Raw genomic sequence first — 19,543 nt, 5'->3', positions numbered from 1 at the left:
CTAGCCCCGGGCCAGGCGGGGGGGCGGCCGGCCAATCTCCACTGTGATGTTGGTGTACATGGGCTGGCGTGAGATCTCCACCAGCCGGTACTGCAGTGAGCTGATCCCATCCCGCTTCATCGTCATTTTGGTGTTCTGGATCTTGGTGAATCTGGTGAAAATGGGAGTGGGATGAGGTGGGAGGGGGCCAGGAGGGCTTGCCTCAGTGCCAGGTGAGCAGAGCAGGGGACCCAGGGGCCACAGGTGGCCCAGCAATCACCCAGCATCCTGGCTGCCCTGGACCCTGTGGCTCACTTACCTCTGCGGGTTGGGCTCGTTGTGTTTGTCACGTTCGTGCTTGATCATGCGGTACCTCCCGATGCGGATGTCGGGTCTCGACACCTTCATGCCATTCAGGGAGATGCTGGGGGCCGGGAGCAGGGGAGGATCAGTGTACGGGCACCAGGCTGGGACATTCATTCCCCAGCCCAGAAACCTCTGGGGTCAGCTCCCAGCCCAAATAAACCTATCCCTGCTTAACCAGGGCTGTGCCAAGCCAAGCTGACCAAAGCCAGACCATGGCCAGGCCAGTGCCACGACCGAGGGTGCAACGTGCCTCATGGCAGAGCGTGCCCAAAGCACTGCTCCTGCCTGGTGACCTCTATCTCTGCAGGCCAGCAGCTGCGGTCAGCCCATGCTGTTTACATTCTCCAAATGCCAGTGTCCAGCCCTTCCCTCGGGACCCCCCCAACACGTTAAGGGCTGCCTGAAGCTCTCCCACAGCTCCACATGCTGCTTGTTCCCCACCCCGAGCCCACCTCAGATAGAAACCACAATCGCACTACGGTGCCCACCACTGGCACCTGCAAGGGGTGTTTTGCTGGCCCAGCCATTACAGGCTGGTTGTCCACCACAGGCTGCACGCTTCTTCCCCAGGCAGCGCCATAGGGAAACCCGCAGATGAGGAAGGAGCCATCCGGCTCCAGTACCGAACGTGGGGTGCATGCAGGGGGATTCGGCTCCAGTTCTGCATGCGGCTGTGCTGCGGCCTGCCGGCTGCTGGCAGAAATGCCTGCTCGGCTGCTGCACGGCCACCACTGAGGCGCTTCCAAGCTTTGCATCCCAGCCCTGGATGCTTCCAAGTTTAGCAGCCCGGCCCCAGCCTGGAGCGGAGCCCGCAGTCATAACGACCCGCTGGCGCAGCTCACACCAGAGCGGGAGGGGGGCAGGCTGGGGGAGGTTCAGCCACAAGAAAGGCACGCGGGTGCCCCACAGCCCCCCAGCACCCTGGGAGGGGACAGTTTGATCAATGAGGGTCACCAGTCCTCAAGTTGCAGGGTAACTGAATCCCTCCCCACCATGTGACACGACTCCCCACAAAACCAGGAGTGCCTGCACTGGTGAGGGTGCCAAGCTGGTGCTCCGCGGGGAGACCCCAGCACACCCCAACTAGCCAGTACCGGCAACGGGTTAGCACTTACCGGTTAAAGATGTCATCGTCCTCTCCTCCCCAGCCCCAGTACTCGTTGGGAAAGCCGTTGATCTTCAGGAACTGGGACTTGCTCAGCCCAGAGACACCGCCAAAATAGCCAGCATAGGGCAGCCTGCAGGGTGACAACAAACATGTCAGCCCCCAGGGACAGGCAGGGATAGGGGTCAGCCCCATGGGGATCCCCAGTGACAAGCACCAGCCCTCCCCTGCATCACCTTGCCACCAGGGCTCTGAACCCTCTCCCATCCAATGTCCACAATTCAAGCCAGCACGCCTGCCCCAGATGACCACTGAGGTTGGTGGCCCAGGCATCATCCCAGCCCTGCCCAGGGAAACACCCCAGCCCTGCACCCACCTGAACCCAAACTTGTCCATGCCAACAGCAAAGTGCCGCGGCTGCTCGTAACAGCGATAGAGGTTGCGGTCGTCCATAGGGATGAGGTCCACGTCGCTGAAGATGAAGCAGTCATACTCCTCATCATCCTTCAGAGCCTCCAGGAACCCCACATTGAGCAGCTTGGCCCGGTTGAAGGTGTCGTCGCCAAACTGTGGGGCAGAGCTCAGCAATGCCCGCCTGCCCACCCTGGCCCTGCCAACCCCTCATCCCTGCCCCCCTCACCTGGTTGATGATGTAGATGCCGTAAGCCACCTTCTGCCGGCGCAGGATGGGGTGCAGGTAGTGCAGCCAGTACTTGAGGTGGTGTTCACGGTGCCGAAAGGGTATGAGGATGGCCACCTTCTGCCGGGGCAGGCAGTCTGGGGGGGTGTACTTGCCACCCTGGCGCACGTCGGGGTTCTCCCGCTGCACCCGCTCCATGCTCATGGGAGAGCTGAACTCGATGAGCAGGCGCCCAACTGCAAGAGGGAGGGCAGGGTGATGCCCGCAGGACAGGACACAGTCTGGGTCATGGTCACCTGCTGCTCCCAGCCAGGCCGGTGAGCAAACAGCAAGGGGGACCTGCAAGGGGGACTGGCACTGCCGAGGGCAAAGAACGGCCAAAACCTTTCCCAAACAGGGGCAGAGAGACTGGGCCAGCCGCTAACAAAACCTGAAGAAACCAGCTGTCCTGGTACCAGTTCCAGGCTTGGGTTTCTCCACTGCTCCACCCCTGAGACAAGAAGCCATACTCAGGGCCCAGGGGACAGGGATGCCACCCACAGGTGCCCACTCCAGCCCCACGCTCAGAGACAGAGCCCAAGTCCCCTCCGCGCTCACCCTGCACGTCTCACCTAAGCCAGGAGGTGTCTCCTGGCAGGGCTGCAAGGGCTTCTCAGTGGCGGACTGGTTGGTGCTGGGCTTGGCGCTAGGGGATGGGGCCTCAGCGCCGGCCAGCCCGTAGCTGGGGACAGTGCCATTGGGGCGGGAGGAGTTGGAGAAAGGGTGGGCGCGCGAGGCGTTCCTGGCATTGAAGCGGCTGAAGAAGTCCAGGTGCTGCGCATAGACATCGAAGTAGAGGATCATGATGATGACAAAGTGGAGCAGGCAGAGCAGCAGCACGGCCTTGCAAATCCTTTCCAGGGTCACCCCCAACAGCAGCCTGGTCATCTTCTGGGCATGGGCAGGCGGACATGTGCGCTCAGCGGGGCAGGGGGGCGGCTCCAGCCACGGTCCTGATCCTGCTGAGACACCCCACACTCAGGACACCACCAGCATGAGCCCCCAACCCCAGCCCGAATGACACCAGGGCAGCAGGAGTAGTGCAGGCCTGAGGAGGAGGCGATGGGGTCACGGGTTGGTATCCCAGAGAGCACCCCATGGGGATGCTGCACTCAGACCCCTGCTCTGGAGACACAGCCATGAAGAGACAAGAGGTCCCCAGCCCCATACAGCAAGTCTTCTCCTCATGTTCAAAGGCCAAGACCAGGCCAGACTTGGTCCCAGACCCCGTCACTCCCCAGCAGGGTACAGGGATACCCCCACGGGTGCCACAAAGAGCCTCTGTGGAGGCTGGGCCCATGGAGAACGTCATGCTCCCCAAAACGCAGCCAGCCTGAGGTGTCGCAAGGGCATTGCAGGTGTCCCCACCAGCCACCCCTTTCTGAGGCACCCCATTTCCCTGCTCCCCGTTCCAACCCCCCCAGCAGCACTGCACCCCAGCAGCGGCACCAAAGCAGGGCTGGGAGCACGCGCCATACTGGCAAGGGCCTCTTCGGGGCGCCCAGCGGGGCCAGCAGCTGCGCGGCAGACACCAAGCCAAGCTAGATGTCCCGGTCCTTGTGGCAGGGTTCCCTGCCACGTCCAGGGGAGTCCAGCTTACAGCCAGCGGCGCAGGTCCTCTCTCCTCCTGCTGCTGGTGGTGGGGAGGCCCCCCGGGACACTAGGAAGTGCCAGAAGCCAGGAACCCCTTATCTCCCACGTGACACCTGGAGCTGGGCCAGAGTCCTGCTGGGAAGGCAGCCGGCAGAGTCACCGGAAAGCTCCTGACGAGCCAAACCCTCTGGCTCTTCCCAGCCTCGTCACTACCAGGGCTTGGGCCACAGCATGGTCGTGCACCCCAGTTCCTCCCCTGCTCCCCGTCCCAGTCCCTGCTCCCAGGGAAGCTGCTAGGACAGGCCACGGCAACCACAAGGGACAGGCACGGGGGTTCGCAAGGCCCTGGGGACCCTGGGACAGGCCAGTGCCGCTGTAGGGACCCCAAGGGGATCCTGGCAGCTGGGGAGCTGAGGCAGGACCCCCCGGCAGGAGTGCAGCTAGGACCCGAGGGTGCTGGCAACCATCCCAGGGCCTGGGCCAGCCCACCGGCAGCTGCCAGCCCTGGCCAGTGGGGCCCCCTGGGGAGCTGCAGGGCACTCAGCCGGTGGTGACGGCAGCACTGGCTGGGAGCAGGGATCGGAGCTGAGGTGTAAAGGAAGACCCCCTGCCCAACCCCACTCCAGCTGCCCCCTCCCAGCCACAGGGCTGACCCCGGCAGGCAGCGGGGTGCTGGCAGAAGCCCACCGTAGGCAGGGAGGTGCTGGAAAAGGCGAGCCCTATGCATCACCTGTGTTCACCTTCTCTGTAGGATGCAGAGTGGGGTCCCTGTGGGCAGGGGGTCTCCTGGCACATCCCAGCACCCTAGCCCCTCATCCAGGTTTTTTCTAGAAAGCTGTCCTCTGGAGAAAAGCTGGGTTTGCTGTTATCTCCCAAACCTTTTCACGGTCATGGTGCCCTGTCACCGAACACAGCCCTTGATGAAAGGACCTGCCTGCCCCCAGCACCTGCCAGAAACCCTCCCCAGAAACCACAGCCCTCGCAGCAGGCAGCACATGGAGCGGTGGCATCTCGACAGCCAGGTGGGGAGGTGCTAGGGAAAAATGGGAACAGGCTTTAGGGACCCTTGCACGGGGTAGTCCACAAGGTGAGCAGAGCACGATTCTCGATGGGAACAAAAGCGAAGCACTCCATGAAACGATGGCCACGGGATGCCACGAGCATGAGCGGGCTTAAAAATACCCGCTTAAGCAGGGGGGCTATGAAATACGATGTTATGCCCCCACTAAAGCACAGTATCTTCGCAGGGTGCAAGAGGCCGAAAGCAACCTGGGGTTGGGGAGCTGGTCCCCAGGGATTCACCCTGGTGTAGTGCATGCTGTGGGGCTGGCGATGCTCGTTTTGGAGGGGATGCTCGTCTCCATGGGCTCCATCCTTCTTCTGACAGGATACCAGAGGTGCAGGGGAGGGGGAGCCGGTGCCCCCGGGGCCATCGGCTCCCCCCACGCCTACTCTCCCCCAGCTAAAAGCGGGGCAAAGGGATGCGTTCATCACAACCAGCCCCCTCCCAATTTTTCCCAGCCCCCAACACACACAAAAACTTATTAAAAACGAGAAACAACCTCAAAAAAGAGGCTTTTTCCCGAGCCGGGGCGGTGCCATCTATAAGTGACCGGGATCGCATCCCCCGAGTCGCATCCCGGGGCCACCCCGGGCCTCTCCCATCCGGCCAGGCCTGTCCGCGCCGTTATACTCACCGCGGCCTCGGGGCTGCCGCGCCGCCCCGGCGCCGGTCAGCGGCCCCCGCCGCCGCCGCCTCCTCCTCCTCCTCTTCCTCCTCCAGCCCCGGCCGCCGGCCCGCGGGCTCCCATGCCCGGGGCTGCGGGGCGGGGAGGGGGGCCCAACCGGCCGGGCCGCCGCACCACCGAGAGCCGCAGGGAGACGGGGCCGCGCCCGCACGCCGGCTCCGCCCGCCGCCGCACCGGGCGGGGCCGCCGCCGCCGACCGCCCCGCGCTCCCGGGACCGCGCTGCCGGCGGGAGAGGGCAGCCCCGCCGGGACCGAGAGCCCACAGATGCATACCCCACCAGGATGCCGCCTCCCCCCCGCCCCGCTTCGTCCCGGGATGCTCAGCCCTTGGCCTCAAGCCCGGCACCGGGGATCCTCCGCGCACCCTGCCACCCCCCCGCCCCCCGAAACCCGGGGACACAGAGACAGGGTCTCTCGGTGCTTCTTTCTCCCCTCCTTCCCTTTCTGGCAGCGCGGGTGGCAGCACTGTCACCCACCCAGGGTGACTGCTGCATCCCTGGGTGTTGGTGCTGGCTCAGCGCCCATCACAGCCTATTTGTGGTTCCTTTCTCCCCCCACCCCCCACCCCTTTCCATGTTCCTCGGTGTTTCCTAGCAATGAATTTCACTCTCCCTGCCAAAACGGCATCACCGAAAGAGCTTGGGCTGGTCCCACCCAGAGTTCGGCCCACCGCGAGTAATTTTGGTGCCGTTCTCAGCCTTTCCCTTTTTGCCAGCCCCACCATGGTGCTTGTCACCGCGTTGAGCAGCCCCTGTCGCTCAAGGCCTCTCGTCGTGCCCTGTGCCTGGCTGCTCACCCGAGCAAGGGCTTTCCCACCGCCCAGCAGCAGCTCCCTTCAGAAGACAACCTTACAGCAGAGATCAAAGCAGCACCCAAGCAGCCCAGCCCTGCTCCACCCCTGCTGAAAGCTGTCCAACCTCTGCCTCCCGCTCTTGCTTCGGCTCTTTGGCAGGTGGCATTGCCCCCATGAGTACTTACACGTGGTCACCAAACCATCTTTCAACTCCCGCTGCTGCTACTGCTCTTAAACGAGATTCGGTGCAAGATGCTGGAGCCCCACTCAAGCTTTTTCTCCATGCTTGGGCAGCAGGTATTTAGCACACCCAAGGGAGTGCAGGGCGTGCTCACCTCACCCCCGCTGGCTGCGGGAGGGGGGCCATGGGCTACCCACACTACCGCACAACCAGCCCTAGCGGGTCCTGTGTCTTCACAAGGGGCCCGTGGGAAAGCCCCAGAGCCCATTCCCTTGCCAAAGCCATGATACACACAGGCGGGATTCAGAGGGTGGAAAAGCACCTTGCAGAGGTACATTTCTCACAGTGGATGGATTTCTATCAAGCCAAGGCAGAGCAGGGCCAAACCTACTGCTGAAAGACAAGTGGGTGAGTCTTTCAAGACAGAAGAATGATCAAGATGATGATTAACCCATGGAGCGGCTTCTCTACCACCAGCACAGGCTCTCCAACCCCAGGTATCTCCTTCCTGAAGGCAGCCCCCCGAGTTCAGCACAGGTCTGACAGGATGGCCCTGCAGCTCCCAGGGGCTTCAGATATCTCTGGCTCACAGCAGCAATGCCAGGGGATGGGGATACAGCCTTCACAGAGGCACAGAACTGCCCATACCAGACACCCTTTCTTCTGAGCAGGCAGAGCCCAGCTTGTGTCCCCACCATTATGTGGGGCACACAGAGCTCCTGGTGCAGCCTCCAGCCCCAGAGCAGTGAGCACTGCTGGAAGGAACAGTGGCTTGGTTTGCCCCAGCAGTCTTCCCACGCCCTGGGCTGAGACACTGCTGTCTCAAAAATGCACAGGAAAATGGGAAGCAGAGCTGGGAAACCAGCAGAGTTGGGAAAGGCCATGCAGAGGCAGCTGCCCTAGTCTCAAGAGCAAAAAATCAGCAGCTGTGAATGCTTCCCTGACTCCGACAGTCCCACTGCTGCCCCATTCTGTTCCATCCATGTGGGAAGAGAGATGGGTATCCGCTCTGAGGCAGCACTAACAGTACCAGGGGATCTATGCTTCCCCTATGAAGGTGAACTGGCAGCACAGCAGGATGAAGGCCTTGTGCTGGATACAGCAGACTGCAGAGGCATCGGCTCCACGCTCTCTGCAGAGCAGAGGCAGGAAGACCTTGTTCTTCCCTTCCCCCAAGCAGCATAAGAGCTGCAGGCCCAGCTGTCCACAGCCGGCTTCCCCACGCTGCGTTCACCGCGGCCAGGGAGAGGGGAGCACAGCCAGCACAAAATGTCCCCACCCCTGGGAGTTCTGCCAGGGCCACTGGTACAGAGGGGCACCGCAGACCGGAGATCTCCGGCACCCAGCAGCACCGGCCCAGGCAGCAGCAGCCAGCCAGCACTCACACAAGTGAGCTGCTGGCTGGAGGACAGCCTTGCAAGGGGCAAAAGCTTTGCTTCTCTGCCCGTCTGGTGCTCCCCAGCTGCACAATGGGGCTACGGACACTCTGTACGCTCCCTTTGTGCTAAACTACCTGGATGGGAGCTGAAAGGTCCAAACCAGCTTGTGCCTGTGCCTCCAGCATGCCTCGCATGGAGCAGTGCCAGGGCTGGTAGGAGCCTGGCAGAAGCAGTGCGGAGGCTGCCTGCTGCCTGCTCCAGCAGCCTCCTACTTGCTCTGGGCAGCAAAGCAGAGCTCTGTGTTCCTACAGCCCAGAGAGGGCGGCCTCTTGCAGGCTGAGAAAGCAGCAGGATAAACCCCACACAGGGAGGACACCACCAGGCTCCTGGAGCCAGGCAAGGGCTTTGCCAGAGGCACAGAGAGGAATCTGCAAGCAGGGGGTCAGCCCAAATCAGCACTCGCTCTCTGCAAGCCTCCCCAGCATGCGCAGGGCAGAGGAAGAGCTGCATCCTTGGACGAGAACCATATTTATTTCACGGACACAGAATTGCACTGGTGGTTGATTCTACACACACCGGGGACACGCAGCAGCAGGGCCCCACGGGCTGGGCCAGGCCACTGGGAGCAGATTCACACAGAGAAATTTGTTTCTTCCGAGGGGCCAATCAATCAGCGGGACAGGGCTCTACACAGCCGGGGTCCCGCTCCCGTTGCCGGGCAGCTCCCGCCCCAGTCAAGGATAGAAACATTAAATAAATATATACAGCACCTCTTGGGGCGGGCTGGAACACGCTGGGTGGGACAGGGCTCAATTGCCCATTTTTACTTTAGATGTCTAGAAAGAAAGAAAGAGAGGTTAGGCCATACCCCACAAACCCCAGCCCAGCACCCCAGTCCCACCCAGAAGCTGCAGACAGCTTATCAGCTCCACCAATAAGACACGAGCATCACACAGGGTGCACCCGAGGTGACACTCTCGGGGACAGTTGCTCAGAGGAGCCACCAAAAGAGCTCTCATTGCTGCAAATAGGCATAGCATGCTGTGGGGACAGCTGTGACACCCCAAACCTCACGAGCAGCCTCCCTGTCCCAATGCAGAGAATTGTGCTGGAGCCCAGGTGTGTCTCCCTGGAGCTGAAGAGCACCCAGGGTGACAGGCACCTTGTGCTCACATAAGCCTGATGGCCCCAGGAGGCAGGTACCTGCAAGATAGCAACGATGACCCCAAACAGCCCTATGGCACTGCCAAAGATCTCCACGATCAGGATCTTGACGAAGAGGCTGGCATTCTGTGCATCAGCCAGGGCAGCCCCGCTGCCCACAATGCCCACGCAGACCCCACAGAAGAGATTGCACAACCCCACGGTCAGGCCAGCCCCAAACATGGAGAAACCTGTAAGAGATGAACACTTCAAGAGCAGGGGGTAACCCGCACCCAGGGCACACCGCAGCAGCGCCATCTCAAGGTGACAGAAGACCCAGAGCTATCAAGTACCAGCAGCATCCTCCTGTTTGGGGCACAGGATCCCTCCAGGGTGCGTCCTGGCTCCCGCAGCGCCAGGCCAGCAGGTGACAGCACTCTGCTGCTGCTGAAGTGAGGAGCAGCGCTGCTGCAGGGCAGCACAGCCCAGCTGAGCGCAGGAGGGCATCAAGAAGGTAACTAAAAAGCCACTTTTTGTCAGAAGAGTCACATGTCCTTCAGACACCTGCAGCAGGCTACAGGCCAGGTGAGTTGGGCCCTGCAGTCTCGTTCTCTATGGCCCAGGGCAGAGGGAGCAGCAGGGTGTGGCAATGCTCACAGTGATGGCACCAGGGACTTACCTGCGTGGTAGTTCCTGGCTCCAATCGCTTCTGGGGTGACTGCAGAGAAAGGCTGAGAGAAAGCACAAGCCATGGGTTACTGGCAAGTCTGTGGTCTCCAGAAGTATCTGTCCCCAGTACAGTATGAGGCAGCCACACATGGGTGGCTTCCTGATATCTGCCTTGCGTGTGCTCCCCAACCCACTCTTCAGCGTATGCAAAGGCCACTGCACAGACCACCGGCCCAGGGGCTCCCAGAGCCACAAACAGTGTCCAAAGTCCCCCCCAGAGGGCCACTGCTCACAACTCTGGCCCATGACTGGCTACCCATCCCCACTGTAGCCCTAAGGCCAGCTCAGTGCTGGCAGGGCAGCCCAGGTTCTCCCATACCTCAGCCATGTTACTGATGACAATTGCCATGATGATCCCGTAGATGGCCACAGCCTCGCAGAAAATGATGCTGTGGAGAAAGGCAAAATCTGAGCACAGTGTCCCAGTCAGCGTGAGCACAGTGTCCCAGGCTCTGCCCCATCTTGAGCAGCACCCACCAATTCGTGCCGGGCCAGCGAGCAGCCAGATCCCTCCATGGCCATATCTGAGCCTGTCCCACTGCTGCCAAGGGCAGAAAGGCAGCCCAACCTACCCACTGCTTTCCTCTCAACTAAGGGAGAGCTGCCAAGGACAAAGACTGGGTGCTGGTTGTGCTGTACCACCCGAGGAAGCTGTGATGACCCTGTGGGAAGCAGGACCAGGAAGCCCTGCCCTCCGCCAGCCCCCTTTGCTCCTTTGGGGAAGGGCTGTGCAAGGTCTGGCCAGGGGAAGCCTCGATGAAGGCAGGAAGTGTGATCTCAGGGTGTTTGTTTTGAACACACTGGGCCCATTCACTGCGTGATATCACACAGTGACTCTTCAAAGCAGCACTCTGGCTCCTTTAGGGCTCTTTGTTTTGAAAGCAAACAGCTCAGCAAGGAATAGTCTGCTAGCAGCACCCAGCTAGAGACAGGACAGGAGCCTTTGCACTGGGCTGGGACCTGCCTCGCTCAGGCATGGCACCAGGACTAACCCCAGGTCTGTGCTTACCTCACCAGGTTCTTGGTTTTGATCCGAGGGGCTTTGACTCCACCACCGATGATGCTGGAGCCTGTGATGTAAATCCCCCTGTGGCAGACAAGGGTGGTTGGTGGAGGGTCTGGCACTCACTGAAGGATTCAATAGGGAAACCAGGATCTCCCAGCTGAGCAAAGATCGGGCATGCAGCTGGGGGACACTGTGAACTTGGTCTGTCCACCCTCAGGGTACCAGTGGTCCCAAGCTCCACCACCTACACCAGCAGAACTGCTCGGGCACAAGAGCCTCCACTGCACGGCCTGGGCTCAGGGACATGACTTCCAGAGAGCCAGGGGTATCCCTGCTTCTCTGCTGCCATGGCAGCCCATGAGGTGGCCTGTCCAGAACTCCAGCAACCTGGCCCCACTGCTGCAGTGACCCACTCAGCCCCAGACTCCTGCATGTACACACTGTTCTGCTCCTGCCCTGCTGTGAGAAACCACACTATCTAAGCAACTACCAAGGTGGGACAGCGAGAGCCTGCTGAAGAACCAGCCCCACTCACCAAGCAGCTCCCACCACGGACAGGGAGATGGCCAGGCCAATGCCCAGGTTGGACCACATAAAGGGTGAGGTTTCCGTCAGGAACCTGGAGAGGAAGAAGTGCCCTGAGTTAGCACACATGCTGAGCCCCTCTAGTCATGGTGCACAGCCCCACAACAGGTACCCCCCACCCCATCATACAGACTGAGATGGGCTGGGCACTGCCAGACAGTGGGACACGAGCATTTCTCTGCCAGCCAGTGACCAAGGACCCTCATCTGCATGGACCAAGACCTTCCTCCCAAACCCTCACTGTGAAGGGGAAGCCTGGGCTGTGAGGCTGTTGGGACAGAGGTGGGAAAGGCAGTGATGGCTGCACAAAGACCCTATATGGAGCCAGACACACACACACACGGGCTGCATCTATCCCACCTCACAGGGGCAGATCCCACCTCTTGTTCCCCTGTGATGCAGTGACCACTGCCTGTTGCTCAAAAGCAAGTGCTGTTCCTTGCCAGGCACTGCCAACACCGACCACTTCCTCACACGGCCCTGTGCCTGGTGGGGAGGACACTGGTATTTACGGGGAACTCACCAGGCCACATCGAAGCGGAAGCCCAGGTCAAATATTGTGTAGCAGATCCCTGGAAAGCAAGAGTGACATGGGAACCTTAGACAGGCACCAGTGACTAGCCTAACACTGCCATGTCCTCCCACACCTGTGGAGCCCAGAGGCAGAAGCCCAGGAGCACACCACAGCATGCAGGAGGGTTACTGGGACTGGCTCGGGCGTGCAGAGCTGTGGGGCAGGGTGCCCCAGCTCCAGAAACCCCATCACTCCCATATCAGCACAGGACAGAGACAGCCCAGACCCATAATACTCCCACACCCCATCCCCTTCTTCACTGAGGATTGGTGTGGTTGTTGCACCCATTTTCTGCTCCCTGACTCTGCTGAGCATTCACAGGCCACGCTGGGCTGAAGGGAGCCCTGTGCCCCAGCATGGTCTCCAGCCACATCACCCAACGGCTCAGCCTCGCTAGAGAGCTACAGCACTGGGTGACCAGCCATGAGCTCTTCTCTCTCACAGCGAGGAGAGAGGTGCGAAGCTGTGCCCTGATTGATCATCACATGCTGTTCCATCACCATCCCACCAGGGTCCATGCCACTCCCCAGGACCCTGTCAACACCAGAAGCTGCAGCTGCCTCCCAGCATCCCCCTTTTCAAGGCTGTGGATGTTCAAGATGTGCCTGCTGTCTGTCAGTGTTTCCCCCAAGGTTAGTCATTTCCAGATAAATTTGTACTCCAACACAGGCAGGAGACACCAAAGAGCAGCCCTGAAAAGCCCTTCCTTTCCAGGGAGGGATTACAAGGGCAGCTCACCCTGCTGTACCCCAAGTGCTCCTCTCCCATGCTGAATTGCAGCTTGGAATCACACCCAGCAGCCCAAGCAGATGCAGAGGTGCTCGCACTGAAACCCTGCCTTGCTCTGAGCTTGCAAGCAGGAACCACGGCTACAGACCAGAACAGACACTCGCTCTTTGCATGACTTGTAGCACGCAACTGGAAAAGAAAGAAACCTGGCTGTCTGGCACTGTGGCACTGTCTGCTCCACACCAGAGAGAGGGTGAAGCGATGGCTCTTTACCATTGCTGACTAGAGTCAACAGCTGCGTAACACCGACCATACAGATGGAAAAAGAGGAAATGGAAGAAATGCTTAAATGCAGCAAAGAGGCCATTGCATGTGTCCCGCTGCTCCCTCCCCCCCACCCCGGAATTGCAGCTTGGAGGCCAAGATGGTGGCAAGACAGCCATGTGCTTAGTAGCAATACAGGGACAGGACCATGTGCCCCAGGTTGAAGGAGCCATGATCTGTCCACAGCCAAGACCTGAGGACAATTCATGCTGTGTGAGAGCCTTGGAGTGCTGCAGCCTAGGGAGACCCGCCAGCCTCAGAGCAGGGATGTCCCCGTTGTCCCTGTGTGCTAAACCCCTCCACACATAACTCGCTGCTCAGCACCCCACGCACAGGGAGAACATACAAGCCCTGCCAGATGAGCAGGCCCCAAACCAGGAAGCCGTCACTCCTCCCGCCTGCAGAATTGTGGTGTCCCCCTCCCCTGCAGTGACACACACAAATGAGGAATGGTGCCACAATGGCCAAGGAGCGTGTCGGGTGGCCATATCCCAGCCCGCACACCTGACGACCTTCAGGGATGATCTACGGTGCTGGGCCTGGCAGGTCTGTAACTTATGTTTTGGTTTTGCTGCTTGGCTGGCTGAGCAGGAACTGAACCCAGCCAGCTTTAGCTGCCCTTACTCCCCAGGTGTGGTAAAGAAGAGCTACAACCAGCTCAGGGCAGATCCTCAGGGCACCTTCCATCTCTTCAAGAGCAGGTGTAGCCTTGGATTCATATACAAAAGAAACAGGGTGAACGATGCTTTCCTGTGAGCTCTGACTCCCAGCCCTGCAGCCAGAAGGACAGAAAAGAGCCAGGGCAGCAGGACCGGAGCACCAAAGCAGGGTCCAGGACAAGGAGGGAAAGCACAAAGAAGCTCCAATGCAACACTGTGCAGAGCGAGACTGCTTCCTACTCACTCCTTCCCTGAAAGGGGATTGCAACAGGGCAGGGGAAGTTAAAAGCATCTGCGTTCGGCTCATTGATATATTCCAACAGTCTAAAGTTCGCAGTGTGTGTCCACGCTGGTTTGAGCTGCATGATTCAGAGAGCCCAGGAAGGCAGCCCTGGTCCCAGCACTGGGTTCACCAAGACCTGGAAACACGAGAGAGTGAGACACCCTCAGCATCTGACTCTGTCTTTCCCCTCACCCAAACACTGAGGCAGGAGCCAAGGTCTCCCCAGCTTCTGCCTGGCTTGTGGTCACGTCACTCTGCGCTGAAAGAGGAAATCACCATCAACTCCAGCATAAAATCTTCCCGCTACCCCGTGGAGTCATCCTCTTCCCAGAAAGCATTAAATCCATCCTCAGTGCCACCAAGCCCAACGCCATCAGCAGCAGAGCCTAGGCTGCCAGAAGCTGCAAAACAGCCATGCACCAGCTCTGCAATCATCCAGACAAACTTGCACATTTCCTTGTGCTGCCATAGCTTGGCTAAGCGGGAGGACCATCTCCTCCATCCAGGAGACATCAACTGTCACAGCCTGAAAAACCAGGCACCTGCTTTTACCTCCCCTGATCTGCCAGATCCAAACACAACCCTTGACTGCCACCAGCACCTTTACACACACGCACATACAGAGAAGTAAATCAGCTGCTCAAAACAGACAGGCTCAGAGCACCAATAGCTGCGCACCCAACGGCGGCTGACAGCTACACGGTGCTGCTGGGGGGCCGAGCCTTCAAAGTGCCCAAGGGGTGATGTCCAGGCCGAAGAGCCCCAGAGCAGCGCTCCCGGTGCCATGGCAGGCGACAGGCCAGCCCTCCTACCTCTGCCCCAGGGCAGCTCGGCCACCGGGGGACGGATAACGTTGCACCCCCTCGACCACCACCTCCCTTTTCTATGCCACAGCGAACCTCCCCAGCCCCTCTCCGGCAGGGCAGCAGCCCGCACGGACACAAGCCCGAGCTACAGTCTCTCCTCACGCCCAGAGCCCCCTCCTGCCCCACGGCCCAGCCCCACAGCCCGGCCCAGGCCCACAGATCCCCCTCTGTCCTCCCCCAGCCCCTCTGCCCCCCGTCCCGGCGCTGACCGACGCCCAGCAGCGTGCTCCAGAAGGCGAGGCCGAGCCCCGAGTACAGCAGGGCGAGCCCCGTCATGGCGGCGGCGGCGCGGGACGGGACGGAGCGGAGCGGAGCTGGCCGGCCGGGCGCGAGCGCGTCACCTGACCCGCGGGGGACACGTGAGCGGAACCGCAGCGCCCGAGCGGAAAACACGTGATGCCACCGCCGCCACCGCGCACGCTTATTGGCTGTCCGGCCTGAGAGCCGCAAGAGAACTACATAGACCAGAAAGCACCGCGACGAACGGCTCTTCCCATTGGCTGTCCTTCCCCTCTCCGCCCTGCCGTGAAGCACGATAGGCCCCGCTCCGTCAGGGGCGGGCTTTCCGAGAACGGGGAGGGCGGTGCCGAGTGCTCATTGGCAGGTTCCGCGCTCCAGCCCGGAAGCGGGCGCAGGGGTCCCGCGTGGCGGGCCTGACCCCCGGTCCCGCGGCGCCATGGCAACAGCCTTCAGCAGCGACGGGGAGGCCGCGCTGCGGCGGGAGCTGGGCCCAGCGGCGGCGCCGCCGCGGGGGGACCTTGACGGCTTCTACGAGATGGGCCGGGCCGCCGCCTTCGTCCGTGGCGGCGGGTTCCGCAAGGTGAGCGTGGCCGGGAGTGGAGCGTGGCCGGGGCTTGCGGGCCGCCCCGAGCCGGTGCCTCACACCTTGCTTCCCCCCAAGGTTGCCCTCCAGTTCCCTGACGAGCTCCTGGCGGACGCAGCGGCGGTTGCGGCCCGGATGGAGGCGGCGACCGGAGCCGAGATGTACGTCCTGGGAGACACCACGTACGGCAGGTCAGTGAGGGGCTGCGGGGCGGGGGCGTCCCAGGGGTCCTCCGCGGGCAGGAACGGGGCTGCTCGTCCCTTATCTGGCAGGGCTGAGGGCTGGAGCTGCCCGAGCTGAGGACAGTGATGCCAGGGAGGAGGAAGAGCTCCGTGGTGCAGAGCCCATCTAACAGCAGGTCTTCCCTCCCCGCAGCTGCTGTGTGGACGAAGTGGCTGCCGAGCATGTGGGTGCCGAGGCAGTGCTGCACTATGGCCCAGCCTGCCTCAGCCCCTGCAGAAAGCTCCCGGTGCTGCACATCTTCGGGCAACAGCCCCTGGACGTTGGGCGTTGCACAGAAGCCTTCCGGGAGCTCTACCCTGACCGGCAGAGCCGTGTGGTGGTACTGAGTGATGTGATCTATGCCCACGCGATGGGTGAGTGGTCTGGGGCAGGGAGGGAGTCTCTGGTGCTGCTCTGAGCTCTACAGAGCTGCCAGGGGGAGAAGCAGCAGCAGGCAGGCAGTCCCTAGATGCTGTCAGCCTTGATTTCTGTCCTCTCCTCTCCCCTAATCTGCTGTCCCACCTTCTGTGGGTCAGGTCTGTGGCTGTGTTTCGTTCTCACTCTTCTCTCCCTTCAGGTGAGCTGGAGCAGCAGTTGTGCCCCGAGTACCCCAATATTGTTTTCTCCAGGGTGGTGTGTGGGGACTCTCCTGGGCCCACACCACCTGGGGAGGTGCGGCAGTTTGGTCGCCAGTTCCCAGTGGAGGCACTGGGAGGGCTACAGGACTGTGCCATGTTCTACGTGGGAGCTGAGGGCCTGGCCCTCATCAGCTTCATGCTGACCTGGAACCGCTGCCTCTTCAGTTCCTTCGATCCTGCCACCGGCTGTGGCCGTCACGAGACCCTCAACGTCAACCGGGCCCTGATGCGACGCCTCTACCTAGTGGAGCGGGCCCGGGATGCCCGGGTGGTGGGCATCCTGGTGGGCACCCTTGGTGTGGCAGGCTACCTGACCGTGCTGCAGCACCTCCGCGAGCTTCTGTGCCGGGCTGGCAAGCGCAGCTACACACTGGCTGTGGGGAAACCAAACCCTGCCAAGCTGGCCAACTTCCTGGAGGTGGACATTTTTGTGCTGGTGGCCTGTGCTCAGAACACCCTGCTGGACTCCAGTGAATTCTACCGGCCCATCGTGACACCCTATGAGCTGGAGCTGGCCTGTAATCCAGCCCGGGAGTGGACAGGGAACTACTTCACTGACTTCAGAGACTTGCTGCCAGGTAACAGCTGGAAAACAACTGCCCAACATGCTCCCGGCGCATGTCCTGCCCTGCTTCCCTGCCTGGAGGCTGCAGTTGCCCTCGCTCTGTTCTGGCTGGAGGATAGACATGAGCATCAGGCTAACGTTACCGTTTCCCGGCAGGTGCCTGTGCATATGTTGATCTCCCACCGGCTGTCCCAGCAGCAGAGGCCACTCCCGACATCTCACTGATCACGGGGGAGATGCGTGCAGCCCACCTATGTGACCCCTTGGCCCCCCAGCTGCCCCCCAGCACTGCCCTGGCCTGCAGGGACCAGACGCAGGCCCTTGCAGAGATCAGCCCTGCTGGTTTGTGATTTGATTTCACTGGTGCAGGGTCAGTGCCACCTTCATGCTCCCAGTAACAATTCCCTTTCTCTCTCCTCCCAGCCTCCTTCCTGCAGTCTCGCAGCTGGCGGGGCCTGGAGCAGCAGCTGGGGCAGACACCCGTCTCCAAGGCTGTGCAGGGCCGACGAGGGATTGCCATTGCCTATGAGGACGAGGGACGTGAGCACTCCTGATTCGGCAGCAGCGCCAGGAGGAGCAGAGGACGTGCAGGGGCCCAGGCAGTGCCTGCGAGGGTGTCACAAGGATCTGGACCTGCCACCAGCTGGCCCCGTGCTGGATGTGGCCTGCGGTGGGATAGCAGGAGTTGCATTCATGTTCGGGAATGCCGGTGGCATCACCACGGGGCTCAGGGCCAGGGCAGCAGCAGGGCCAGGAGAGGTGCTTGGCCCAGACTTGCCTCTGAGGGCTCCCCAGTCCAGGGCAGCTTTGGCCCTACGTGGAAAGGTCACAGCTTCGCACAAGCTGACAGCAGCAGGACTCGAGGCTTGTGTGGGCTACTGCTGCTAACTAAAGCTGAACTGAAAAGGACTTGTGAATGAATTGTCTTCTAGAATAAACCATGGGTTGAGGAGTGAAGGCAGGGGTGATACCAGACATCCCAGAGTGAAAACACAGAACTGGGACCCCCAGAAATGAAACCATGTTCGCAGGTTGGGCTGGGGAACCAAAGCAAAGCATCAGAAAGCCCCTCACCTGCTCTGATGAAATGGGGCGCATGCACCCCATGCTGCAGGGAGGACCCCACATTTGGCAGGGGCGGTGTCTGGCCCCTCTTGTGTGTGGCAGGACCATTTCTGCTCCATGAGCTGTTCCATGCTGGACAGGAGAGCATGGTGAGCCAGGGCTGGGGGAGAGAACTGGTTTTCAGCATCTCTCCCGAAGCTGGGGGGGACACAGGAGGCGTTGAGGCACCCCAGCCTTGATTTAACCCTCTCTGCTGGGCTCTTCCCCAGAGGCATGGGGCAAGCAAAATCTGGGCACTGCAATAACGACAGCCACAACATAGAAATATTCTTAATATAATTAGGTGCAGGGCCTCCCCCCTCCCAACCACACACGTACAAATGAGCAGGGGGCAAGCCCCCCTGCCCAGCCAGTCACTGCTGTGGGCGCAGGGGCAGCCCCCCTGGCATGGGGCACAGGCACCCACAGGGAAGTGCCAGGGAAGGGCTGGTAGCCCAGGCACAGGGCAGCCTGTGCTGGGGCCATCCTGCCCAGGCTTCCCCCCTTGCCCACCGCCGCCTCCTGCAGCCGGCACTCCCGTCCCCTGCGAGGGGGGAGCATGCTGGGGGAAACAAAGATGCTGACACCGAGATGCGGCCACCAAATCTAGCTGAGGAGCGTCCCGAGTGGGTTAATTCTAGGTGGAGGGTTATTCTACGGAGCCGTACTGCAGCAGGGCAGGGAGGATGGGGTGGGGGGGCTTCCTTGCGGGGAAGAGCTGGTCCAGGCAAATTGTCCGCGGTCCTGGCCAGGTGGTGCTCAGTAGTCTGCTGTGTACTCCGTGCCATGCAGCCCCCGGCACAGCAGGGTGAACTCCTTCACCATCTCCTTCACTCGCCGCTTGTTCACACGCTCTCTGCTAAGACAGTGGGAGGGGACAAACATGAAGCAGGAGGGACACACCAGGCCATGTGGGGCGGAGGGGGGAGGTCATTCCCACCGCATGTGGGGCACCGGCCACCACAGGGAGGGGTGCACAAACCTGAGGATCTGCTGGCTGAAGGTCTCCTTCTGCTCAGGGCTGACACGGGCCGAGGGGAAGCCGTCCTGCTGCATGGCCTCCTTGATCCAGACGCTCAGGTAGCTGAAGCAGTGCTTGTTCAAGGCAAAGAGGATTTCTGCGAAGTGATCCATGAGGCTTCGGGAGGCCTGGCCACCGATGCCCTGCCACAGAGCAGACGGACCCTGCTGAGCCCCTGGCGTCACCCTGCCTGTACCCAACCACGCTGCTGGGCTCTCTGTCCCCCTGGCTCCGCAGGGGAATGGAGACTAAAGCTTCCCAGGGAGCCCGTGGTCCCGGTGTCTCTCACCTCCAGCACTGCCTGCAGCAGCACCTTGCCGTTCTCATGCACGACCTGTCCCACTGGGGCGATCTCTCCGCAGCGGGGCAGTAGCTCTGTCTGCAACACACAGCCCGGCCCGCTCAGCGCCGGAATGGGCTCCACACCCTTGTCCAACCTGCAGCCCCGC

The 19,543-nt window shown here is 61.2% G+C and overlaps 4 protein-coding genes across 4 annotated transcripts in view; 1 reads left to right on the top strand and 3 right to left on the bottom strand.

The window, feature by feature from the left end:
* Positions 1-3,017, bottom strand: B4GALT2 (beta-1,4-galactosyltransferase 2). Its single transcript, XM_074151520.1, has 6 exons — positions 2,702-3,017; positions 2,091-2,326; positions 1,827-2,017; positions 1,461-1,583; positions 299-403; positions 1-151 (listed from the first exon to the last, which is right to left on the bottom strand). Exons 1-6 carry the CDS (start codon positions 3,015-3,017, stop codon positions 1-3), a joined length of 1,122 nt encoding a protein of 373 aa, XP_074007621.1.
* Positions 3,018-8,337: 5,320 nt separating this feature from the next.
* ATP6V0B (ATPase H+ transporting V0 subunit b) lies at positions 8,338-15,065 on the bottom strand. The gene is made up of 8 exons (XM_074151521.1): positions 14,931-15,065; positions 11,810-11,858; positions 11,237-11,320; positions 10,705-10,782; positions 10,015-10,084; positions 9,646-9,697; positions 9,027-9,217; positions 8,338-8,659 (listed from the first exon to the last, which is right to left on the bottom strand). Exons 1-8 carry the CDS (start codon positions 14,995-14,997, stop codon positions 8,633-8,635), a joined length of 618 nt encoding a protein of 205 aa, XP_074007622.1. The 5' UTR covers positions 14,998-15,065; the 3' UTR covers positions 8,338-8,632.
* A 293-nt stretch (positions 15,066-15,358) lies between these two features.
* On the top strand, positions 15,359-17,929 carry DPH2 (diphthamide biosynthesis 2). Its single transcript, XM_074152386.1, has 6 exons — positions 15,359-15,541; positions 15,623-15,735; positions 15,920-16,140; positions 16,344-16,982; positions 17,126-17,311; positions 17,393-17,929. Exons 1-6 carry the CDS (start codon positions 15,398-15,400, stop codon positions 17,521-17,523), a joined length of 1,434 nt encoding a protein of 477 aa, XP_074008487.1. The 5' UTR covers positions 15,359-15,397; the 3' UTR covers positions 17,524-17,929.
* Positions 17,930-18,354: 425 nt separating this feature from the next.
* IPO13 (importin 13) overlaps positions 18,355-19,543 on the bottom strand; it is a 31,315-nt gene continuing 30,126 nt past the window's right edge. The window contains exons 18-20 of the mRNA XM_074152090.1: positions 19,384-19,473; positions 19,056-19,237; positions 18,355-18,929 (exon numbers count right to left, since the gene is read on the bottom strand). Coding sequence (XP_074008191.1) covers positions 18,833-18,929; positions 19,056-19,237; positions 19,384-19,473 — 369 coding nt within the window. The 3' untranslated portion in view covers positions 18,355-18,832. The remainder of the gene's footprint in view (positions 18,930-19,055; positions 19,238-19,383; positions 19,474-19,543) is intronic.

This window comes from Numenius arquata, chromosome 8 (assembly GCF_964106895.1).
Source record: "Numenius arquata chromosome 8, bNumArq3.hap1.1, whole genome shotgun sequence".
NCBI classification, from domain to species: domain Eukaryota; kingdom Metazoa; phylum Chordata; class Aves; order Charadriiformes; family Scolopacidae; genus Numenius; species Numenius arquata.
The sequence above is the reverse complement of the archived record's forward strand: the minus strand, read 5'-3'. Positions and strand labels throughout refer to the sequence as shown.

Excerpts from the sequence above, each read along its gene's own strand:
- B4GALT2 (XM_074151520.1), bottom strand. The coding sequence starts at position 3,017 with ATGACCAGGCTGCTGTTGGGGGTGACCCTGGAAAGGATTTGCAAGGCC. Across the intron at positions 2,018-2,090 it reads GCATCTACATCATCAACCAG|TTTGGCGACGACACCTTCAA; the intron begins GTGAGGGGGGCA and ends TCTGCCCCACAG. Across the intron at positions 404-1,460 it reads GACGATGACATCTTTAACCG|CATCTCCCTGAATGGCATGA; the intron begins GTAAGTGCTAAC and ends CCCGGCCCCCAG.
- ATP6V0B (XM_074151521.1), bottom strand. The coding sequence starts at position 14,997 with ATGACGGGGCTCGCCCTGCTGTACTCGGGGCTCGGCCTCGCCTTCTGG. Across the intron at positions 10,085-10,704 it reads AAAACCAAGAACCTGGTGAG|CATCATTTTCTGCGAGGCTG; the intron begins GTAAGCACAGAC and ends CTTTCTCCACAG. Across the intron at positions 9,218-9,645 it reads AGCCAGGAACTACCACGCAG|GTTTCTCCATGTTTGGGGCT; the intron begins GTAAGTCCCTGG and ends CATCTCTTACAG.
- DPH2 (XM_074152386.1), top strand. The coding sequence starts at position 15,398 with ATGGCAACAGCCTTCAGCAGCGACGGGGAGGCCGCGCTGCGGCGGGAG. Across the intron at positions 15,736-15,919 it reads GGAGACACCACGTACGGCAG|CTGCTGTGTGGACGAAGTGG; the intron begins GTCAGTGAGGGG and ends CCCTCCCCGCAG. Across the intron at positions 16,141-16,343 it reads GATCTATGCCCACGCGATGG|GTGAGCTGGAGCAGCAGTTG; the intron begins GTGAGTGGTCTG and ends CTCTCCCTTCAG.